The sequence below is a fragment of the Gambusia affinis genome, linkage group LG24, assembly GCF_019740435.1.
Source record: "Gambusia affinis linkage group LG24, SWU_Gaff_1.0, whole genome shotgun sequence".
NCBI lineage: Eukaryota > Metazoa > Chordata > Actinopteri > Cyprinodontiformes > Poeciliidae > Gambusia > Gambusia affinis.
The window spans coordinates 4,152,524-4,177,961 of NC_057891.1; the positions used below are offsets into that span (position 1 = coordinate 4,152,524).

The 25,438-nt window shown below is 37.9% G+C and overlaps 3 protein-coding genes across 4 annotated transcripts in view; 1 reads left to right on the plus strand and 2 right to left on the minus strand.

The window, feature by feature from the left end:
* The window catches only part of LOC122827298 (vang-like protein 1), a 98,116-nt gene extending 81,638 nt beyond the window's left edge, over positions 1 to 16,478 (minus strand). Inside the window, exons 1-2 of one of the 2 annotated variants that reach the window (XM_044110077.1) lie at positions 16,396 to 16,478; positions 1,806 to 1,916 (exon numbers count right to left, since the gene is read on the minus strand). The gene's annotated coding sequence lies outside the window, so the exon portion shown is untranslated. Of the gene's footprint in view, positions 1 to 1,805; positions 1,917 to 2,044; positions 2,371 to 16,395 lie in introns of those variants that run through there. The other variant, XM_044110076.1, reaches the window with a different exon arrangement.
* hpxb (hemopexin b) lies at positions 8,687 to 12,886 on the plus strand. Its single transcript, XM_044110082.1, has 10 exons — positions 8,687 to 8,854; positions 9,198 to 9,217; positions 9,442 to 9,522; positions 9,607 to 9,749; positions 9,830 to 9,983; positions 10,668 to 10,880; positions 10,984 to 11,076; positions 12,058 to 12,188; positions 12,263 to 12,410; positions 12,511 to 12,886. The coding sequence occupies exons 1-10, from the start codon at positions 8,787 to 8,789 to the stop codon at positions 12,735 to 12,737; spliced, it is 1,278 nt and encodes a 425-aa protein (XP_043966017.1). The 5' UTR covers positions 8,687 to 8,786; the 3' UTR covers positions 12,738 to 12,886.
* A 492-nt stretch (positions 16,479 to 16,970) lies between the features above and the next one.
* On the minus strand, positions 16,971 to 25,028 carry LOC122827304 (gap junction alpha-3 protein-like). The gene is made up of 4 exons (XM_044110088.1): positions 24,895 to 25,028; positions 22,050 to 22,138; positions 21,286 to 21,845; positions 16,971 to 19,749 (listed from the first exon to the last, which is right to left on the minus strand). The coding sequence occupies exons 2-4, from the start codon at positions 22,116 to 22,118 to the stop codon at positions 18,915 to 18,917; spliced, it is 1,464 nt and encodes a 487-aa protein (XP_043966023.1). The 5' UTR covers positions 22,119 to 22,138; positions 24,895 to 25,028; the 3' UTR covers positions 16,971 to 18,914.
* Between the last annotated feature and the right edge of the window lie 410 nt (positions 25,029 to 25,438).

Genomic DNA, 25,438 nt, shown 5'->3' on the forward strand with positions numbered 1-25,438 from the left:
TCCTTTTGGGATCTTATCTACATCAATCAACCACTGTCCTCTTTTGCTTTGGCTTGAGAAAGATTAGACTGTTAGCCCCGCCCACCGGCTCATGTCTGAATGTTTTCAGTTAACAAGTTGCTACATTTAGCAGCTTTTCAGACAAAAAAAAATTCGTATTGAAGATTGTAATCTGCCAAACAATAGCAATTGATGAACCTGTAGTTCAACTATCCTTAAATCTTTCCTGTGGAAATACAAAAGAAAAACTGCAAAACATGATGGTGGCAGTATCATGATGTGGGGATGGATTTCATGAACAAAGACAAGGAAGATCTTCAGTGTATTTTACTGGGATTTTATATAATAGACCAACACAGAAGTGCTTAATTATGATAATGAACACCATTAATAAAAATGTTATATAAACAGATTCAATGCAAATAAAGCTTCAAGCGTCTTTTCACGTCTAGAAAACGTCACTTATCATCAGATTTGAAGTGTTGGGACACATTCCCAACTGTATTTGAGTCTGGACTTTGACTAGGCCATTCCAACACACAAAATGTAATTTCTACACTGCAGGATCTCTCTTATTTTTCTCCGTTCCAGCCTCTGACAAGTTTTCTTCCATAAACTCCTCAACTTTGATGACTCTTCTTGTCCTTGTTGAAGAAAACCGCAACATGATACAGCCACCACCATGCAGGATGAAACAGAGCTGCCTGGTGGTGCTGTGTGAGACACTCAAAACATGTTATTTTTTGTACAATATTATATGTTTTCTGATAATTTCTTCCTTGTTTATACTGAAGAAACCAAAGTTAGACTCCTGAAGAAGGGAAACAAATATCCAGAATATTGATGAAATTTCTTTCCGCCAAATGATGAGACAAAATTTAAAATTCAGTGCTGATCAATTTGAAGTTGTACTTTTGATTGACACCAAAGCAGGTGGAGTTTCTCATGCATAAAGACACAAATTTACTCCAGTAAAATACTAAAAATTAACATCTTCTTCTGGATAACCCAATAAAAAGGTGAACATGTTTTCATAAGAACAGGAAAACAAAATAATTTGTTTTCTGATCAATCAGAGGCAATTTTGCTGATAGTTTTTGCTCTGCACCTGTATATTAAACTATATCGGCCAGAATTATCTCATTTTAAATAAAACAAATCAGGCAGTCGGAGGTGAAGTCTTTGTATTTGCTGACATCTAGTGGATAAATTCTGGTATGCACTTTTGGTGAGACAAGTGTGTTCTTATGAATATAAATTAGTAATTTAACATTTTACATATATGATGTATAGATCTGGTAAAGAATAAACTGTTTACATTTTTAGTAGAAAAGTAAAATAGACAGATACAGTTGATAGTATTAATATTAAAGTATTGTTTTGTGGATTTTACCGATTTTAAATGTCATGAAGCCGGAGATTGTGGAGACATTGCAGCAAGTGTATTTTAACAGTATAGCAGCACAGTTCACAACACCATTCTTCTAAGGAACTAACAAATTTTGATGTTTTACTTATAACTCAGAGAAAGAAAATCAAAATTCAGCATAAAAAAGCAAAATTCTGATTGAATCTCAGAATTCAGATTTTTTTACTTTGAATTCTTTATTTTCAATGGAGCTAATCTTCCAAAAGTAATAATTAAGCAAATATGACACCAGTTTCGATTATATCCTTAGCTGTATTTCAATTTAAATAGTGTTTTGAAGGACTTTAACACCCCATCAGGCCACACTAATGTGATTTTACGCATCATATATAATTAACATTATTAAGAAGATAGATTAAAAACAAGTTAAACTCACCACTTCTATGTCCTGTCAATGTAGAGACGTAGTCTGTTAAGTGGATGAAGTTATCTCCCAAACATCACTTTAGGCTGTGTGAGCGTCAAACTTCAGGATTTTATGGCTCATCTTTAAATTAAAAAAGAGAGAGAGAATCAGTCTTGTAAGCAGAGAGGATATCAGCACCTGAATCAAACCGGTGTTTTGAACGGTGAAAAATCAACAGATATGAAGTTTGTATTTAAGACTCCACATACATTTATAGTCAGCCGCAGGATCGGTGGTTCACTTTTTATTTTTTGTGATTGAATTTCTGCCGAAAACAACATAATTGTTGTCTGTATAACCTAACTAGCGACCCAAACTGTAAGCTAGCGGTTAGCCGCCTGAGGACTAATGTCGCATTGCTATTAGCCAACGCATTTCATTAACGGCTGTGTTGGTTTTGGCAGGATGTGTACACACAATGAGGCTTTTGGAGACTTTTCGCGATTCACACTGTCAATTCACACTCTTCTCGAAAGGAAATGGGTGCTGTCAAGCCCCTGGTTTCCTCCACCCTTCTCAAACTTCCCGGATAATATGCAGCGCATGCGCAGCACGGAGCACGTCTTCTTCTACATTTTAATGGAGGTTGGTAACATGGCGCATTACCGCCACCCGGCGGTTGGTAAATTTTACTCAAGTAAAAGTGAAAAGAAGCCACCTAATAATTTACTCGAGTAAGACTAGAAAAGTATTTGGTAAAAAGGCGACTCATGTATTGAGTAACTGATCAAAACATCAATGGTTTTATATTTAAAAATGTAAATTACATGTAAATTTTAGGTAATAATTCAATTACAAAAATAACAAAAGCAGACAAAAGGGAAAAAAATCCTAGTCTATTTCTTTCACTATAAAGTTTATACAATTTGAGAAAACTGCAGGCATGTCTCTGTGTCTGGTGTTAAAAAAAATATGTGTAGAAAAGCATTTCTTTTTCTTGAATATATTTTTATATACTAGAATTTAAAGATAACTTTATTTTTGTCTGACAAAGGACATCATTATAAAATATTAAATTGGGTGTTATGATCCTTGGGTGTCTACTTCGTACTTTTACTTAAGTAGAATTATGCATAAGCTGTATTTCAGTACAGTTTTAGTTACTTTACCTACCTCTGACTACATAGTATCAAGCATATTTAATAATATTTAATAAAGTTTAGTTTTGCTGTGGAGTTTTTGTTTGGGTTATGGTTTAAAATTTCGGTTAGTTAATCAACAGTCTCTTTGAGATGGCATGCAACTGTCAATAAACCACTCTATTTCCTCTATTGTTTATTTAACTTACTCCTGTTTCTACCTGGTTATTACCAAGACGCTTAAAATATGATTAACTATTAATTTTTGTTTTCCAGGAATATTATCAGAGGTTTCTTTGAAGTTTGGTAACATGGGTTGACATTTTGAAGCTACTCTAATCCAACGTGTCAGTATATAATGACACAGAGAGAGAGGGTAAAAGGATGAGATGGGGGTGTGGCAGAGAGGAGAGGAGGGTAGAAAAACAGACGACTGCAGCTCAGACCAGAGCCAGCAGGAAACGAAGAAGCACATATCTTAAACTCAGGTAAATATACCTTATGTTTGCAATATTTACAAACACATAGGTGTTACTGTCAGTGCTGTGTGTAAATATAGTGTAAAAATGTGATACAATATATTTTTTGTCTTTTATGTGTCTAACTGTAGTTGATCTGAATATCCATTTCCAGATTTTTTTTTTTTACTGAGCTCAGCTTCAGTTTGTGTAATTCACAGTGAATAGTTTAATTGTTGAGTTTCTCTCCTGTGTATCCTGAATAATCTCCTCAGTTATGAATGGTATCATATATGCTGTAGTCCTGGCTAAATTCACCTGGTAGCTTAGCAACTAGAGACTCTCATTAAAAGTTAAAAAGGGGTAACTTCAGACAACATAACTTTTCCAGTCCAAAGGTTTGGCAGGGATTTGTTATTGACAAGTAAACTGAAGTTTTTCTCACTCTGACCAACACATTTATCAATGTACTTTATTTAATTGTTCATAAAATGTTGGGTTTTTTTTTAATTGAGCCCAAAATAATCAATAGACAGTAGGAGGTTGGGTGTTTCCAAAGGTCCCTTTGTGTAACTGTGTGGGGGTAAACTGACACCTGCCTCTTTCAGCCTAGCAAAAGCCTTTTTGTTTTGCTTCAGCCTGTTAAAAGGCCCCAAAGTCTAGAGTAGTAATGTACAAAAATATTAATACCCCTTATACTTTTTCACATTTCATATTTTCTTTGTACATTAAGTGATAACCTAACATAACATTGAGCATAACTGTGCATTGGAATAAAGATATTTGGTTTTCAAACATATGGAAACCAAATAAACTGGTCAGATTGATGGGATATTAGCCAGTTTAAAATACTAACCTCCATTTTTGGGAAACGTAAAATAAAATTGGATTTATCCAAACAAAATGTTGATTAAGACTCTCTATCCCTTAATGTCGCAGTGATCCGTAGGTGGTCTGAATACCTCATTAGCCTCTCAGAAACAGAACATTGGGAACCTGAGATGACATTAGTGTCCCCATGAGAAACCAAATCTCATCCAGGTTAAGTTACAATGAAAGCAAACCCATGTCCCAGTTTTAAAACAGACACATGTCCTTTTAGGGTTTATGTGATACACCTCAGTCAACAGGTAGGTCAGTTCCTGAAGAACTGAGAAAGTAATGTTCAATACAACAAAGAGTGGCTGTGTAGGTGAGGAGTTATGTTACTTAAACAATCCTGTTAGCTACAAATGATGATAAGGGTTTTCCATGTTATAGATATTTTACTGGTTTATATAACCAGACTAGTTTGGCTAAAATTATCCTAGAATAATTAAAATTCAACAAAACCAGAAAGAATAGCTAAACTGACAAAGACTCGGCCAATGTTGAGCTCCAAGGTGATCAAAGCAGATCTACAGTTACCTGTAAGTACTGTAACAATTAGAAGATGCCTACATGAATTCAACCTTTTGGCAATAAGCCCCCTCAAAGTTCCATTGTTGGAAAATTGAATTGGGCTGAAGAGGAGGCCGCAGAGAGTTTGTCAGAAGATGGCCAAGCATTTAACTCAAGTCAAAGAACAGTTCAAATGAAATGAGGCATGATAGCTCAGGCATTATGGTATAGAGATAGTCTGTTTCAACGGCATTTGTGTGTATAGACATAGAAACTACTTGAAGGAGTTTATGTTTTACTCCCTTCTATTAGTAGGAAAAACTTTATATGTCACACTGTTATGGTGTGTTACCTTTCTTTGTTTTCACAGACATAAATCGAAGAGAAAGGTGAACCCCCTTTAAAAGTGGGTTCTGAAATTTACCATTCACGATGTTAATGAGGTCTCACTCTGAGAGAAAAGCCCTCCCTGGCTTCTCAGCCTTACTGACACTCAGCACTCCAAAAGAGAGAGATGTGACCTTCTCATCTCCCGTGTACTTTACCCCACGGGACTCCATCTTTACACCACAATCTCCTACTTTATCGCCTCCTTGGGTGACAGAGGCACTTTCAACACTGGAGAAAGGAGAACAAGAACTTCAGGCCCTAAGAGACCGACAGCAAACCGAAGTGGAGGAGGTAAACCGTGAACTGGACAATGCAGTGATTGGAGCTCAGCGAGAGGAGCGACGCCTTCTTGAAAAGGTGGAGCAGGACTACAGGGAAGCCCAGAGACACCTTAGTCAAGTGAAGAGAGAAAACTCTGCAGCTGTGAGAGTTGTGCAGTCACTTGTTGATCAGCAAATTCGTAAAATTGCTCAGTTGAAGGAACAGATTCAGAGGTGGGGTTTTATGGCTGATGGATCAAACAAAAATCAGCTTCAAAGAGGTCTAATAGAGCTTACGCAACCATGGGAAATCTCTCTAACTCTGAAAAGGGTCACTTTTCTTTCAAGCTCCCTGTATAAGACTTTAAATTTTGGGGAGATTGATATTCGTGAACAGGGTATGACTTACCACATTGGAGTCTGTGGTGACCAGGGACACAAATGTGCCTTGCACTCTGGTGACACAAGCTTCTCAAACATAAATCCTTGTGAAATCCGAAAGGAACCCCAACCAAGCAGAGGTGCACAAAGGAGCAGTCCAGTGGAGAACATCAGGACAAACAGTGGGAATTTTCGTGTTGTCCGGAAACTACATCTGTCAAGCTCCACAGAGAATGAGGATGAGCCGAAATCAACAAAGTCTCCAATTCAAAGACATCGTGAGGTATCAGAATCTTCACAAGATGAAGAGGTAGAATCTGTCTGTTCGGACACACAAGGGCAAGATATTTTCCTTGCTATTCCATCTGTCTCCAGTCAAGCAGAATCAGAAGGTGATGAATCTGATTGCAGACATAATGAAACAAAGAGACGCAACACAGTGAAAGGTAAAAGAAGGCAAAAAGCGCTTGTTATGGTCTCATGTGAAGAACCATCATGTCCTCTGGGAGAAAGTGATGACAAAAGAAGCAATCTAGCAACATTTTCAAAGGCTAGAGGCAAGGGTTCAGTCTGCAGACACAATCTTGTAGAAGCTTCTATGAAACATCTTGTTCTTTCACAACAAAGCCTTTCAAAGACTAACGCCTTAAAGGAAACATCAGTGGACAGTGGAAGTCCTTCATCCACATTAGATAGTGAAGATTCCTGCCACACTTACACTGTAGATACTCTATGGGATGGATCTCTTAAGCAGGACCACTGCTGCACAATCTCAACCACTGACCTTTCTAGAAAGGAACACCTTTTGATGAATGATAACAAGACTGAGTGCAGAAAGCTGAGAAGAGTCAACAGAATGCGTCTCACCTCAGAACCTTCAGCATTTGAACAAAGTCAAGGAAAGTTCACAGAGTCTAACAAGAGCATCATCACCCCTAAAAGACAATCAAGATCTCAAACTCGGGGTACGCATAGTTTAAGTGTAAACCGTGTTGGCAGATCTCTGTCCATGTCAGCCATTGATGGTGATAAACTAAATCAAGACAGAGACTTGACATTATGCAGCAAGGACAACAAAGACACAGTTGAAATACCTTTTAGGGAATCAGAGGAAGGCATTGGTTTAGCTGCCTTGGACGCAGCTCATCTGGTCAAACAATTTGGTAAACAAGGATCAGGCCGAACTGACTTCAATCTGCCAAGTGGTGTTCATGCAACTGCCAGAGGGCAGCTCTTTGTGGTGGATTGTGGTAATGCCCGAATCCAAGTGACAGATCTCCAGAAGAACATTGTGCAGCAAGTCTCTCCTTCAGGATCGGATAGATCTTCCCGCATCTGCAATTATTTTGATGTGGCTGTAAATTCAAAAGGCCTCATTGCCTTGACCTGTGCCGCTGAACGAGCATTGTTGGTGTTCAGCCGCCATGGACGCCTTCTTCAAACATTTGGCGGCACCATGACTGGTTCCACAAATGAAGAGCTGGATGCTCCAAGAGGGGTCACTGTTACATGTCAAGATGAATTTGTAGTTGCTGACATCAAGCGTGGTACCTTGACTGCTTTACAGTTGGACCCCAAAACTGGGGCAAGGTTAGAACGTACAGTTGTAACTGGGTTTCACCGACCATATTTGGTAGCAGCCTGTCTCACCACTGGCCTTCTGGCAGTGTCAGAAAGAGGCAATGAAACTGGTCGTGTTCCATGCATTCGAGTCCTGGAACCCGGCTGGAACACTATCAGAATCCTTGGGGTGTGCTCTGGCCTGGGTCCTGTCCTGACCTGCCCCTGGGGCCTTTGTATAGACCATGATGGGGATGTCTTAGTTGCAGACTGGGGAAAGCAACACCACCGTGTACTCATCTACCCATCAAAAGGTGTGGGCTGGCCTCTTGTGACAGACAACCTCAATAGCCCACGGGGGCTGGCGCTTCTCCCCGATGGCCATATGGTTGTATCAGACAGCATGAATCACTGCATTAAGATTTATCGCTACAAATGAACTGCAGAAAGTGGATATTTTAAAAAAACATATGCCACACAGGCTGTTGTTAATGGTTAAATCTGTGGGCTGGGGAATTTATCTCTTCATCATTTGGTTGTTCAATACCTAAAGGGTCATCTTTCACAAAATGTCTCCCAAAAACCTTGCATGTATCAGAAAGGAGGACATTTAATACCGGTGTTGACAACTGTAGGTTTAAAGTTGATGTCTCTCAATATTACTTTACATTCCCTTACTCCAAGGAAACTAACCAGATTTAGAAGTACCAGACTGGTTTGTTTACAAGGATCAATGGTTTCTTATTTTAAGTTGAATTAATGCTCTAATAGTAATCCTTTATGATTAAGCTGTAAACACTACAACAGGGTACAAGCAATACTAATGTAATGCACCTCTTTTTTTAAATTAACCATAAAATAAAGATGATTTCTATGTAGTTTCAATTTTAATGTAATGTAATAAACATTATTAAAATGGATTTAAGTGTCTGTGTTTGTTGATTATTTTGATAATCAGACTATAAAGTAATTTTACTGACATCTTCTATTGGTTTCTACATGCAAAAGGTGCTAAATATTTAACAAACTTGAGCAAAGGGTTGTCCCACATTATGACTTGACCAATATGGAAAACGTCTGTAAAATATTAACTAAGCTGTTCAGTTAGTTTACTTGCAAGTTGCATGAAATGGTCACTGAAGGAGCTGCTTTTAGTCCTTTAGTACAACATGTACTCTCAAAAACTTGCAAAAGAACATGAGAACATTAATGCCTGAACGTAAATGACAGAAAAAAACTAATTATGCAACAACAAAACTTCCACCTCGGTATCTGTGCAAACAAACACACAATGCAAGCTCAGAGTTTCCTAACTGGTCCACACACACACACACCCACACACACACACCAGTATAAAAGCACAGGCTCAACTCTTGCTCAGCTACACTTCCCAGCTGTGTTCCAGAGTGAGGAGCCCCATCCGAGGACATCAGCACAGCGAACATGGAGCCGGTCATCACCAGAACTCTGATTCTGTTGGTGCTGTTCACCATCTCCACAGCAGCACCGCTGTAAGTACTGATACATCCCACTGTTAAAGTTACAGCCTTAAAGGTAAGCTAATATTTTAAAGCTTAAACGTAACATGAGGTCAGTTTTTATGTCTATTTTCTTCAAATGTCATGACAAATCCAAGACATGCTCTGATTTATTTTTTATAAATATACTATATTTCTCAATTGTGAAGAAGAAACATAAGTTTGTTATGCAACTCTGTTTGGTGGTCCACAAAGTTCAGCAGCCGGATCAATAAAATAATCTGGCCTCGTTGATCGGCTGTTGACTGAACGTTTAGTAATGTTGTGTAATGTTGGACTGGAGAACAAAATGTCATTTCATTTCTATCATTCACAGACAAGATGCAGCAGTACAAGGTGAGTCCTTCTGGACCTAGTTACCAATATTTCACATTTTATCACTTTACAACAAAATACTTCCATGTATTTCCTTGGTGTTGGCACTCAGGGTGGATGAAATTGAAGATTTTTAAATCCATTTATTTTGTGGATTTCATCACGTTAAAGCCAAAGGAAATATATTGAGGATTTTTCGGTTGAAATGTTACAAATTTAAAATGCCGGTATTATTGGTAATCCAGATGCTGCTCCAGACAGATGTGGCGGTGTTGAATTCGACGCCATCACTCCTAACGAAAAAGGAAACACTCTCTTCTTCAAAGGTGTGGGAAACTTCTGAACCCAAAAAACTGTATTTTAATGCTGTTTTTACCCTATAATTTATGCCAAAAGGTTTTTCTTCTCAGGTGTTCACGTGTGGAATGGCTTCACTGGTCCAGCTCAGCTCTCCAGTTTGCTCTTTAAGGAACTGAATGGTCCTATTAACGCCGCTTTCCGCATGCACAACACCGAAAACCCAGACGACCACGATCACATCTACCTTTTCCAGGTAACAATAAATTCACCTGTGACTCCACGATAGGGTCGTCTAACGTGGTGTCTCATGATGAGCTCTGATTTGACCTCCAGGATGATAAAGTGTACAGTTACTTCAACCAAACTCTGGAGGAAGGGTATCCGAAACAAATCCCAGAGGATTTTCCTGGAGTTCCCACTCGTCTGGACGCTGCAGTGGAGTGTCCCAAAGGAGAGTGCATGGCTGATTCGGTTCTGTTCTTTAAAGGTTTGTTGAGCTAAAATATTTACCGGACGAAAAGAAACTGAAGTTATAAAAATAGTAGAGAGAAATACGAGGGGACATAATAGATAGAAAATAAAAGGAGGAGTAAATTTCTGCCAAAAACTGCAGAAATCTTTAGATTAGGCACTAACAGAACATTTCTGAGTTTGAAAGGTCAAAAATTTGGTGAAAAAAAATTCAGAAATTTTCTAGAAAAAACTTAAGAAACTTTGAAAATATTTCTGAGAAAGTTTGAAAGGCCAAAATTTTCCAAGAAAAAAATGAAGAAATTTTTAGATTAATTTCAGAAATTTTCTATTCAAAAAAATGGAAATTACCGAGTTTGAAAACTCATAAATTTTGTAAAAAACAAAAATAATAATAACCTGAAAGTTTGAGATTAATTTCAGAAATTTACAAGAAAATACTTGGAAATTTCTCAGTAGAACTTTTTTTATTATTGGAGATTTTTGAAGTTTCAGAAGTCTAAAATTTTCAACGTTTTATCTCAAAAATTTCTGAGTCCTCTTGCAAATATTTCACTTTTGGAGCTCAGAAATTTCCTTGTTTTTCTAGAAAATTTCTGATTTTTTGTCAGAAATGCACTCCTTTTCCCATCTACAATAGATCTAAATACGCGGTCAGAGAAAACTCCTGATTACAAAAGTAAAAACTCTCCCCCTACAGGCCAGAATGTGCATGTTTATGATATTGCCACCAAAGCAGTGAAGACCAAGACGTGGCCCCACCTGCCGTCCTGCACGTCTGCTTTCCGCTGGCTCGAGCACTACTACTGTTTCCACGGACACAACTTCACCCGCTTCCACCCCGTCTCAGGAGAAGTGACCGGCGCCTACCCCAAGGACGCCCGGCATTACTTCATGAGCTGCCCCAACTTTGGTCAGTACCTTACGGATAAATGGCACCACTTTCATTGTTTGGTGAAAGGAATAACAGTGGATTTTAAGGCTTTATTTGCTCTTCATTTGGTGTTTGACTGCAGGTCACGGAGGAAATCGGAAACCTCTTAAATGCAGCAACGTCAAACTGAATGCAGCCACCACAGACGATGGAGGCAGGACGTATTTCTTTGCAGGTAACACAAGAATTGTATTGAAAGCTAAAGATTCACAGCAGAACATTGCAAAATACCACATGCATGTCATATAAAACTAAATGATAGAAGCATGAAGTGTAGATCAGAAATTATTATCTCAACAAGTGTTAAAAGTCTTAAACTCAGCACTTTGATTGTCTTTAATATCATTGGCTAGAGGTTGGCACTATGGCATTTATGGCCCAACAATTTGAAGTTTGCAGGTTAATTAGTTTAGTTTAGTTTACAGACAGATATCCTAACTCTTGCAGCTTGTTGACAATGTTTGTTTCACTCAGTTTAAGTTAAACAGGGACAATGATCCTTAACACACAACAGCTCCACCCCTGACTATTGTCATCGTTACAAACCGTCTGGCATGGAATCAACAAATTCTGCAAATAAGACGACTTATTATCGAAATCACTATTTGGCAAAGAAACACAAAACAACCAGCAAAACTGTCCCACACAAAAAGCATCTGTTATTTTCAACTTAAGAGTTTCTCTGATTGCTTCCAATCTTTAGCTCTAAACTAAGCTAACAAAAAAAGTCCTAATCTGATTGAATGGCCTTGATACACTTCAAGAACATATAATCTTACCAAGTATTTTTGTCCAGGTTTATAGTGCAAATATCTTAGTAGAAAAGTAACTTACACGTAACTTTTTAGCAAGAAATATGAGCTTGTTTTAAGTCAATAATTCCTTAATATTTGTGAAAAAGTGCTAGTTCCATTGGCAGATTATTTCACTTATAATTCAGAAAAAATGACTTGTTATGAGTGAATTAATCTGCCAATGGAACTGGTACTTTTTAAATCAATATTAAACAATATTGATTTAAAATAAGATGTATATCTCGCTGAAAAGTCACCCACAAGTTAGTTTTCTCTCATTTCAAGGGTACCAAGATATAAGATATAAAACACTTGGTAAAAATGTGTGTTTTTGCTGAAACAAATGTGTTGAATCTCTTTAGGTCCGATCTACATGCGTGTTGACACACACCGTGACGGATTTCATGCCTTCCCAATAACCAGAGCGTGGAAGGAGGTGAACGATGGAGTTGATGCCGTTTTCTCTTACGACAGCAAAATCTACTTGATTAAGGTAGCGTCATCCTCTGGATTCCTGAATGAATTTGAAACGGGTGAAATGCTGCTTATTTCTCCAAACATTTGCAGGGCGATCAGGTTTACATCTACAAAGCAGACGCTCACTTCACCTTGATTGAAGGCTACCCTAAAACTGTCAAGGAGGAGCTGGGCATTGAGGGAACTGTGGATGCCGCGTTTGTATGCCCAACTGAAAACATAGCTCACATAATTCAAGGTAAAATGTCTAAATATTTATTTCTAATGACATGTTTTGAGTTATAATGAGACAAAAGACTCAGGGATGAATTAATATCTCAACAAACGTCTTCCAACAGGGAACAGTATGCGTGATGTTGACCTCACCGCCACACCCAGGGTTATCAGCCGAGACTTCCCATTGCCGTTGTCTGATATAGACGCCGGTCTGTGCGGTGATGACGGGATAAGGTTATTTAAAGGATCGCAGTTTTACTACTATGAAAGCCCCAGGATACTGGCGATGGGCAGGATCGCACCAGTGGCCTCGGACATCACCTCAGCGCTGATGGGATGTGAGGATTAGGGAGGAGAAATCTCTGAGAAACGGCAAAGAAATGATCTCTAACTCAAACATTGAATTAAGACAGGCAATTTACTGCAACTTTGGACAAGCCTTGTGTCATGCAGTCAAGTTTGTCTTTTGTTTGAAGAATAAAAAGCAAAAAAAAAAACACTTTAGCCTGTTCTTTTTGTTATCAATGCACAGTCTGTCCACTAGAGGACCCACTGTCCACATCACACAGGCTGGGAAAGCATTTCAATATTTCCCAGGTTTGGAAAAAGACCACTGAGAATGAAATACATTTGTGGTTCTCCAGAAAAACCATTCTACAATAACTATGATAAAATGATATCTTAATTTATACAGCATGGAAAAAACGTCCAAACATCCAGGTGGTGCATCCATGGAGTGTTTGGAGGACTATCACAAAACTTAAATACTAAATGTAGAGTTTAGACCCAACAGATATTCATTTTCATTATTTTAAGACACAACTAAACCACTTCAGAACATTTAACAAGGAGATTGTAGTGAGGATAAATGTTGGCCCTGCTCTTCCACCATTAAACCAACCTGAAATATCTGCATTTATTTTTGATAATACCAAATAAAACTGGTAAAAACTGGCTCACTATTTCGACTTACAGGGGTTTACGAACTGCCTGTGTCCATATTGGAGCATATGGACCCATAAACTGCAGCCTGTCCAGAGGTCAGGGCAGCTATACAGTAACCGGCATTCAGGGCCTTTTCTCTCCCTGGAGGTCTTTGTTCAGACTAAATCCCTGGGACATAAAGGAAGCGCTGACCTCAGCACAGATCCAGAGTCCAGACAGAGGACTCACATAACATGCATGAAAACCAGTCCTAAATGGCAGACATTACAAACTATTATCATTATAAACCCAGAAATATCAGACATTACAACCAGTTAGAAGTTGGTATGTCACTTATATAATTACTTTATATTTAATTATCAACTATTTGAATATATGTTAACTTGAATACATGATTTAGCAGTTAAATACTATTGATTTTTATTTGTCCAGTTGTTGATCTACTATAATTAACACATTCTGGGTCATTCTTATGGGCTACAGACTACATTAATTTTATTTGTTAGTAACTACAAACCTTTAATGTATTGGTTAAAAGTTTCTAAAAATAGATTTTGCATTGGGGGCTACACTCTTTCAACAACGGAGAAGTTAAAATAGCAACGCTTCCACTCTAGCTTAGGGTGACCAGACGGGAGCAGCCCCCGTTTTAGGTGATCCGTCCCCGGAAAAGTTCCCGATTTTAGCATCTTATAAATGAGAGAAAAAAAAAAAAAAAGCTTCCTATAGATTGTTATTACGATAGCCGGAGACTCCAGGGAGTAAAGAGCGTGAGTGAGCAACAACAAGAGTTACGGTAGCTGCTGTTAACGTTACAGAGAATAATAGCAGCAGAGCCAACAACCAATAAAAATCAAGAAGAGCAGCGAGCTGCCGGAAAAGACAACAAGTGTGTGAATCAATGTGTTTTGTTGGAACTGGGCTAATCCTTGCCGTCATAAAGATTTGGTTCATGGTAAAAATAAAACTAAGCTTTTCTTAATAAACACAAGACAAGAGCACAATGAACAGCTGCAGAATTAGCCAGAATGAGAGAGAAATAGTAACAGGATGGTTAAAATAAACTCACTGTAAAGGAAGGTGTTTAAAAATTAACTGGTGATCAGTGGGTTGTATTTTCAAAACTAGATATGAGTTTGGACATATTAAAGTTTCTCACAAAAAATGGAAAAAATGAATAAAGAGCATGAAGTGAAACTGAGGAGGATGGAGAGATTTTATTTTATTTATTTATCTTTTTTTGCTAAATATGGCATTTTTAACATTTCATCAGCTGATGAAAAAGGTTAATATTTATACTAAGATTTCCAGCTCCTCATCTCAAAATAACCAAAATCCAAACCAAAGAAAGCAAATCTAATTTTATTTCTTAAATTGTACATTTTCAGTTTGTCATCTATATATTCTAATGTTTTTGGGGTAGATTGAGATGATATTATGTCTCTGTTTTAGAATACTGGCAGACAGATAAAAGACGAGACAGGATAGAACTGAATGATTGAGGAAAACAGAAAAACTGACAAAGCTGGAGAGAAATATGAAATATAAACATATTATTATTTAATTGTATCTCATATGTTGTATTTTAATTGTTTCACTTTAATATCACCCGTGGTCTTTCTCAGTTTTTCACATAATCTTTTCTGCTCTTATTCTATCCAGACCTCTATGATCATGTGGCTCTTCAGACCCAGAAGGGTTTGCAGAACCAGAGATGAGCTCATGTTGGTGGACTTCCTGACCAGAGTTCATTTATCTCAAACACACACAGTGTCCTTACATATCAACTACGTTACTTTACACACACACCTCATGTATTTATGGACACTCATGTATCCCATTCATGCACAACATTCACAGGTGGACAAAGTTGTTGGTATCTTCTGTTAAAGACTGGAAAACCCACAGTAGCACTGAAACACCCTGAAACTGACAAAAGTAATAAATGAAAATTCACTGAAAATTAACCAATAAAAATCAGACATTATTTTAAATTGAGGTTCAACAGAATAAGAAAATGTCAGACCAAGATGGCTACAGTTGTACAGATTATTCTGAAACTTAAGGTCCATAGAATTGTAGCCGATCTCTCTGGCTGTGGCTGCAGGAAGGAAATTGACAAATTCAAGAGAATTATGATATGAATGGTTACTAAAAGTCCAGAAAAACCAAGTCCAGAAAGTAAAGGTGAACTTCAAGGTCAAGGTGGACTTGATGTGAAATGACCAAGGAGGAAAGTAAATCATAAAAAGGTGAGGCTGAATTTACCAGACAGGTTCAGGGAGAAATGAGACAAAATCAGCTCTTGGGTCACAGACACAAAAATGCCAATAACTTTTAGCTACCATCATTTTAATTGAGCCATAATTTAAAAGCAGTGTCGGACTTTCATCAGTTTGTCAGTAAACAATTTTTTACTACTTTTGTCAGTTTCAAGTTACTTCTGTGACCACTGTGGGCTTTTCGTTCATTGACAGAGACACCAACTATGTTACTCATGTATATGCCTGGTCACAATTTCTCCCCATATGTCCAGTTTTAATTTTCTATAGCTGCTATTACTTTTATTATCAATAATAGTAATATTACCGCTGTGTGGAGAGACAAGTTCCTGATTTTAGATTTGATTTTTAATGTTTAAATGTTAGTAAATATGTAAACATATTTACTAATGTTTAAATGTTAGTAAATATGTAAACATATTTACTAATGTTTAAATGTTAGTAAATATGTAAACATATTTACTAATGTTTAAATGTTAGTAAATATGTAAACTTATCTGTCCCAGTTTTTTCACTTTAGTTTAATAAATTTGCTTCTTTTTTATCGCTGAGTGAGAAATGTCCCCAGATTTAGTCTTAGAAATCTGGTTACCTTACTCTAGCTAGCTGTTAGCTTTAGCCTAGCTCTTAGCTTTAGCCTAGCTGTTAGCTTCTTCGGAGGTGTATTTCGGTCTTTATGGATAAAAATAACAGCTAGCCACGGCAGAAACTACTGACATTTAGGGTTATATAAAGCAGAAAACATACCGACATAAAAGTTAAGAGAAATTAGCGTCTTACCTGCAGGAAACAACTTTTGCTAGCATCTTTATCAAGGATGAACCCAGTTTAGTTGATGGTGGAAGATCAAATTAAATGCTGGTGTAAATGGGACCAAGATAAAAAACAACTTTTACCATTTTGAAACAACTCCAATCTCAAAGTTTATACTAAACAGTTTAATGGCCTTTAAGTTTAAGCTTACAAAGTAAACTCACTGATTATTGACAGGAAATGGAGCTAGAAGACTGCGCTGCTAATCATACCGAATATCTACTAATTAAAAGAATATTTAAAATAATTCCTGCCAGTTTCACTGTAATTAGCAATTCAATGCAAACATGACAGTTTAAAATAGTGTTGGCTATATAAATGTTTTTATTATTGTTGGAGTTCGTGAAGGAAAACCTTGAAACAGTCTGAATTAATTTATCTTATTCCAGAATATTAATGCTCAACGAAATTTTAATTTAATCTTACTATACATCTGTGCTCAATGTTATTAGTTTTTACAATATGGAGTCTTGAAAATTATCATAACATATTTTCAGTGGTGTAGTTTTATCCTATTTATTTAAAAATGAAGCAGCAAAACAGAAAACAAATAGTTACAGTACAAAAAATGTATTCAGAAAAAGCTCTGACCGTATTTGAGGTAAATTAACATTTACATTGATGTGATTGCTAACAAAATGTTCAGTCGAAAAGCACTTTGCTTTAAAAGACAAGGCATTTTTAATCTGGTTGTTTACGAGAGGATGTTTCTTGAAAACAAGTGCAAGCAAGAGAACCTACAAGTCAGAGAGCTAAAGCATTTTCCAAATCTTTTTAACTGAATATGATTAAAGGCACATCTACATTTTAAGAGCTAAAGGTTAGAGGAAATATCAGGCACTGTGGTTTCATTTATTGTCCATTCCTGAAATCACTGTTTTTCTATTACCATAAATAAACAATTCAACATAGAAAACTCCATCTATTCTATTTTCAGAACTTTATAGCTGTTTAAATCTTCATTTACATCATATTACAGGTCAGAATGGAACATTTCACCAAAAGAAATAAGCAAAAAAAAAAAACTTTGCACACATAATTACAACTCCTTTAACACTTGTTTTACTATTGCTTTTTTTCTTTTTAGAAAATAACTAAAATATTTTCATTATTTGGTGAAAGTCAGAATTGCACCAGAGATAAGCTTTTCCAAAATATAGTTGCCATACATCAAAACACAATTTTTTATTTTATATTTACATATTTATAAACTTTATATAGTTTAACCCTGATGTAACTGCATAGATTTTATTTTATAGACATTAGAAAAAAATTAAAGCACCTGAACAGCCACAGACATGCCAATACCCGGCGGGCACAGCCTGAATGATTTTGTCTCAGGGTGGGATTATAATCCCTCTCTTCATTGGAACTACAGGCTGCATAATAGCAAAACATAAATACAAAAAAGACCAAAAGACTGATAATCTCTGTCATCATGAAAAAAAATCATAGAAATAAAAGTGCAAACCTCTTCTTTTATATCATTTAAAAAGTATTGCTGCTCCCAACATCCAAAGCTTGCTAGTTAGCTCAGTTTATTCTCAGCATTAGGAACACAATGTACTTGAGTTTGTGCTAGTCCTGTGTTTTCTTAGGATATCTGCTAGCGATATTTAGAGGAATATAATATAATTTCAGCAGCATCAAATTAAATAAGATAAATAAGATTGGTGTTTGGCTATTGACCACTTATATTGGCTATAAGCTCTTGGCTAGCTTATCTTAAATGCTGAAAGCCGCGAATAAGCTAGCTCGGTTATAGCTAACTTTTAAAGCGATGTATAATAACAGGAGAAGAACATGAACTGGGTTGATGTCTAACACAAGAGTTAGATTTAAAGATCAATACATTTAACATGTTTTGTCATTAACTACAAAACTAGATTCATGGCTAACTTAGCCTAACATAAATGCTAAATGTAGGTAAACAAAGTTGTCCACTAGTCATCAGGAGCAACTAGATGTAAATTAGTTGAGTTAATCTCTAAATAGAAGTTAGACTGAAATTTCAACCCATTTCACATGCTTAACTATTATCTGCAAAAATAGACACATGGCCAATTTATCTTAGCATAGATGCTAAGAATGGTAATAGAGTTGAATCATATGAAACTGGAGTTTGCTGCTCATAGTTCTTTAATGTGGTACATTTCTACCTGGCAGTGTATTGAGATATCTAGTGCCAGTAAAGCAGAGATGCTCAACCCTACTGACTGTGAAACCATCCAATGAAAATTTAACAACTGTTATTCATGTATGTGTTATGCTGGTTAGCACCACATCTCCATAGTATCAAATTTATACCAGAATGGTATTAAACTCCGATCTTACTCTCATACATTGTGTTTCTTTCATGATACCCCTTGTTTCTTGATAGGAACTGGTTTTAACTTGTGGAAGTAGAGTGGTTTGGTTGTATGTGCATAATGGTAAAGAAAAACCACATATGAACTGTTTTCTAAATTTGAGCGTCTACATTTTAGCTACACAGAAAGATCATCAGGGCGAGCTCGAGCACCACAGGTCTTGTTCACCACACTGGGCCTCCTTAAATCTGTCCCAACAGCAAAGGGAGGCTGATGCATCTCCGCCCTGGTTATCACTGTGAAATCATCATGTGGTTCAGCGCTCGGTGATGTGGCGACAGTGTTTTCTGGATTCACTGCTGTCTCCTCCGGCGCGAGCAGAGAGAGAGGTGTATTTCGAGGAAGAGTTGGAAATGTGGAGCGTTGCTTCTCTTCCAGAGATGTCGTCTCCTCCTGAGAGGAGGAGGAGGTCGAGGTGAATGGAAGAGGATATGTGGGGGAATTTTCCTCATTGAGATTGTGAAGCTCCAAAGCCACGTTTCTCCAATTCTGCTGCATTTCTGCAAGGCGTCCACGACTGTCTTCACTCTCACCATAGACAGAACCAGGCAGCGACTCCATCAGGAAGTCCTCTTGGTGACAAGCAGCACTGCCCACATTAAGTCCTTCAGACATTGGTATTGTAGCCATGTTATTGTTTAAGGAGATCACTGTGTGGGAGGATCCGGTTGGACTGTAAGTTCCTCCTCTCATTGCTTCACCTCTCACCACACACACATTAGCAGACACTGGTAAACACTGGAGCCCTGTTGGAGAGGTCTGTTCAGGAATCGTCTCAGCGTCTCCAGGCTCATTTACGCCCATCAGTGACAGACTATCAGGAGCAAACTCCTTCGTGACCCCGTGCTTAACTTTCTTCCAGCCCAGGTGGTAGATCTCAAGTAGATTGAGGACCAAGGAGACACAGGCTACCACTAGCATGAAAATGATGAAGATGGTCTTTTCAGTAGGCCTAATGCAACAAACAAAAACATAGGAAAAGAAAGAAAAACAAGAAATAATAGACTTTGTTCAATTGGAGAGCAACATTTTCAGATGCTGCAGTTGTCTTTACATTACACTGTCAAACAAACCAAACCATTTTAGAAACCTGTTCCCCTCCGCGCCTGTGGTGGCGCTACATCAAAAACCACTGAATGAAACAACACAAGAACCTCTGAAGAAGATATGGTCAAAACTTTCTTCTTTACAAAATGTAAACAAAATGGAATGGATGGAAGAATAAAGTTATATTTTAGCAGTAATACAATTTCTCTTTAGTCTTTGGTAAAAAAACACAAGCTATTTGTCCCTCTAGCACTAGAAACATGAGTTTGTTTTGGTTGATTTACCCAGAATGCCCTGTACTGTAGCCTGCTTCCTGCTTTTGGAGCGGTCTCCGGTCCGCTTGGCATTCATATTTACCTTAGAACCACGCCAGAGTTCACTTCAACCGAGCCGAGCCTGAGGTTTGTAGGTGGACCAGAGTTTGCTTTATTGGTCAGCATCAGAGTTTACATTCACACCTCCACAAACTAATGAACTCTAGTTCGTTTTAGGCAAACGAACTAGAGTTGGGTTAAAGCAACTGGTAGGAAAGTACCCCAAGTATGTTGTTCTTGCCCAAATCCACCTTTTTCTGGCTGAGAATCATGGCCTCAGATTTAGTGGAACTGGTTCACACTTGGTTTTGAACTGCCTCATTACATACTGGGGTTCATGCACTGAGAGCCCATAAAACAACATCATCTGCAAAAACAAATGATGAGACTCCTAGCTTCTTGAATACCCTCATTTCCAAGACTACACATTGAGATCCTGCCCAGGTACACCACAAAAAGGAAATGCAACAAGAGAAGACCACTGGTGAAACGTAACCCAGAATGGAAACAAATTAGACTTTGTATTCTGAATGTAGACACAACTCTTGATTTGATTATCCAATGACTGGGTTACCCTTAAAAGCATCTCTGACCCAATACTTCCCTTATTTACAAACACTCGCATGTACTGCACAACCTAACTCCTCAGCAGATCTGCAAGGGCAAAAATCTGGTCCATTTTTCCAAAGCAATGAATTGAATTCAACGTTCGACAATCAGTCAAGTGTCTTTTTCAACAGCCTGACGGAAGCTTTCTTAAGGAAACTGGGAAGAGTGATCTCCCTGGTGTTGGACCAGTTGGCAACACTGAAAATTGGGACAACCACCCTGTTACCACGACCTTCTTGTGGCATTGACAAGTTGTTTGAACCATGACAGAAACCTGATAACCGTGAGCCTGACCCTGAATACTTAGACATCTGGACAGAGAACATGGTGACTGGATTAAGACGATCCTCAAAGTCTTCCATTCACTGCAGTTATTATATTTAGTGAATATATATGTACTTGGTAATTGTAATTGGCCTAAAATAGGAAAACCTTAATCTGATTTATTGTAAGACAGTGAGAAAAAGGTCATGTGTCTTCAGATGTATATAGAAACCAAGAATATAAAACTTTCTAACCTGGAGATGAAGCAGTCCACAGTGTTGGGGCAGGGCCAGCGGCCACATTTATAAAGGGGCCTCAGGTGGAAGCCGTAGAGAAGGTACTGCCCCAAGATGAAGCCCACCTCAAACAGAGTCTTAAAGATGATGTTGAAGATATATGTCCTCAATAAAGCTCCGCGGATTCGAATCTTCCCGTGCTCATCCCTGATTGGTGGTTTCTCCTTTCTACCGCCTCCTCCCCCTCCGTCACCGACTCCATTGTGATAGAAAGGGTCGAGGTCCTCCTGATGTCGTCCAGATTTTCTGAGGTCTTCCTCCCTCTCTCTTCTCTTCTCTTCCATGCGCACGATGTGTAGCACATGGCCAAGGTAGATGAGAGTGGGTGTAGAGACAAAGATGATCTGCAGCACCCAAAAACGGATATGGGAGATGGGGAAGGCCTCGTCATAGCAGACGTTCTCGCAACCAGGCTGCTGTGTGTTACAGGTGAAGTCGGACTGTTCGTCACCCCAAACTTCTTCAGCGGCTGCGCCAAGAACCAAGATACGGAAAATGAATAGGACTGTAAGCCAAACCTGAAAAGGGAAGATGAAACAATTACAAAACATTGGTTAGCCAAAGATTTCTGAGGCACTTCTACCTTGAGAATAACATTTTGCCATTCATAATAATTCAGAGTGTCTCCTTTTTTGGAGTTAGGGAGCTACTTATCAAGGCCACATTAGAAAATAGGAAAGAAAAATAAAAGATGTGAATTAGGAATGTTAATGTATAGTTACCTTTCCAATCACAGTGGAGTGTTCTTGAGCATTCTCCAGCAGTCGCCCTAGAAAGCTCCAGTCACCCATTCTTCCCTTGATTTTCTAGCCTAGAAGATGACAAAAAAACTGATGATCATCATTACAAGTACTGGCAATAAACTACAAGACGTCTGCAGAAAATAAGCAACTGCAACTCTCAACATCTGCAAGCCAGAGGATACTGAGCTGTGTCTTTTCTGCATCTATTTGACCTTTTCTCTTTGCAAAGAGAAAAGGTCAGATTTCTTCTGTTTTTGCCAAACTTATGTGACAATTGTTCAGATTGTAATCAGTATTGCTGTTTCTTTAATATAAACGTCTTTCTGGATATGTAGAAACTGCTGAGCTCAATTAGCTATATTTATTAGCATTAGCATTGTAGACGTAATAAGTGAAAAAAACAAGAGCTGGTTAAAGTGTGACTGGCCAACACTGTCTTTTTCACACGTTGATAATCAGTGTTGAACTATCGATGGATTATTAAGTAATCAGTTTCCCACAGTGTTTTATAAACCTGGTGGGTCACCAGGCTTTAATTGGATCCTGACAGGCTTAGCATTGTTTATTTATTACAAGTTTATTTAAACACCAGTAATTTGGGTCTTTTTTAAGGTTTTTTTGTTAATTATTTCTTCCAGTAACATAATTACCTAGCGATATTTAAATTTTTTCTGTCAACTTTGAACATTTTTAACTCAAAAATTGTCTTAGCAGGTTTTCTTGGGGAAACTCTGAATAATAATCATGATTATCAGCATGTTGAAACTGTATTTTTGCTTGAAATGCCCCTCCATGACGGTTTGTGTGGACTGGCTGGTGAGTAGATAATGGTTCCCCATCTGTGGGAATGAGTGGATAACAGGTTGTCCCTGTTGAATGCTGGACTCATCACATCCCAGGAATGCTGAGAGGAGCAAATGTTTTCCTGGGATTCACTGATATGAATGAAAAAAAAAAAAAAGAAAAACTTACAAGTAATGTACACCTGATTGAAATGACTGCATGACCTCCACAGGATGAGATATAGTACTATATTTACATGTTAGAATGGCCCAGTCAAAGTAGAGAGGACTATGGAGAGTCTCTCTCTGATCTTTATTTATGAAGGAAAGGAGAATGGAAAAAATACCTAAAAGTTACTCATGGTGAAAGTTTTATGCAAACATCAGTCAGATCAAAGACACTGAAGCTAACCAGGAACATACACTGTAAAAACTCTAAATATTACCAAGTATTTTTGGTCTAGTTTGTAATACAAATATCTTATTACACTTGAAACAAGATTAAACTAACTGAGAAGCAACTTTTCAGCATGAAATATGAGCTTATATGAAGTCAATAACTCCTTATTATTGATTAAAAAAATGTACTAGTTACACTGGCACTGCGCCGTTACCTAGCAACCTAAGGCTGTAACCTAGCAACCCAGTTCTAGTTTCATGTGGAAAAAATGTCTTTTATCTCCCAGTGGAACCAGAACTTTTCATCAATATTAATAAGAAATTGTTGACTCCAAATAAGCTCCTGTATCTTTCTGAAAAGTTTCTGGTTTGGCTGGTTTTGTCTACTTTCACTAAAATATTTGCACTAGAAACTAGACCAAACACACTTGCCTGGGCCACCAGCCTGACAGCAGCGTGTGTAGATGTACATTATGTGTTGACGTGATGAAATACCACTGGTCAGGACAGACAATAGAGAAGCTGCCAGATGGATATTGTCCAGGCTGCTGCATGCTTTTGATGGATCGGGGCTCTTTGTCCTCAAACGTCCCAAACAGTTAACTCTTAGATCACCATCTGAAGCCCAAAATACTCACCATGAAACCTGCAGCTGCCACTTATCACAATTATCAGACAATTAGCATCATACTGTATGTATCCACACACTGTAGTTTGATTAAATCTATATACAGAACAAAAACAATGTACAGATCTCACACTTTTGGTCAAAAACATGCATTTTGCAAACACAAAAATGCATAATTAGCATCTAGGAAAGAAAAGATTTGAAGAAATTTAAAAGGTATATATGTTGGCATTCCCCTGGCATGATGCTGCCACAGTTTTACCAATCAGGAAATAATAAGTCACACAAAAGAGAGCAGAAATCTGTGCTGAGGAAAAGCTTGTGATAATTAGCAATAAATCAATTAATCACATGGTAAATTAAAACAAGCTCAATAACTTCAATTTGCATGATTTGTTGTTTTATCTTTTTTATTTTTCAATCAGAAACTGGGTGATAAAAGTCTTTTGTGAAAGAGAATTTTGTTTACAGAGACTTAATAATTTTATTTGCTGTTCCTATTGTTTTATTTATTTAGCATTTTTAAAAATGTCTTCCAGTTCCAGAACTAAATGTCTATTACAATTTAAAGTGTATTGATCTTACATCTTTATGCAATTAACATAATGTCAACCAATAGTGTCAAAATAACAATATTATCATTTATCACAATAACTTCTGGGACAATTTATCGTCCTGTAAATTTGTTATTGTGACAAGCTTAATTGAAGAAACTTATTTAAAAAGTTTTCAGTTAAACTTTGGATCTGTTGAGTTTGCAGATCCAACTTAACAAAAATAAAAACTTCCAGTTACGTTTTTAAGGCAAAACATAACATTTTAGTAGATTGTTTTCCTATTAATTAATTGAAACCAAATAAATAACTCGGCGCTACTAAGTATGAGAAGCTTCCTGTTTCCAAAAGGAAATGAACGCAGCATGAGAGGATTAGATAATCCAGCAGGAGGAAGGATGATAATCCCTCCTCTTCCCTCCCTCTTCAGACTACCAACACTCCAGCATCCACCGGCTTACCGCTCCCTCCCGGCGGCGGGCTTCTCCTCTCTTCCCGTCCCTTCTTCCTCGTCTTCTTCGTTATTTTAGTCCCACGGGCACCAGTGGGCTCGAAACACCAGGAGAGGAAGAGAGAAAGATGGAGAAGGTTTTTTCTTTTTCTTTTGGAAGACACGCGTTGCTACTTTTGGTGTTTCAAAACTTAAATAAAAAAAAAGAAGTTGGGTGCGTGTGGAAGCCGTCCCGCGTAGGCGAAGCGCAGCGGCTGCGTCCCGCGTGGCCAAGGCCCTCCGCCACTGTCGCACACGCTGGTGTCCCCGTGCATGGGGCGCACGAGGGGGACGGTGGGGAGTAGGTGCTTGCGCGCGCGCGTTAATGTGTGAGAGGCCACTCAGACGTCACGTTCCTCCAAAACCAACAAGCGCGGGAAAAGAACGAGTAAAATGAGCATTGAGGTAGGGGCGACCAAAGCCTTTTTGGGGCCGTGGGAAAATTTTCATTTGGCCCCCGCCCCCCCATACCAACATGTCAACACACAGAATTGGGTTGTAACTAGTTACATTTA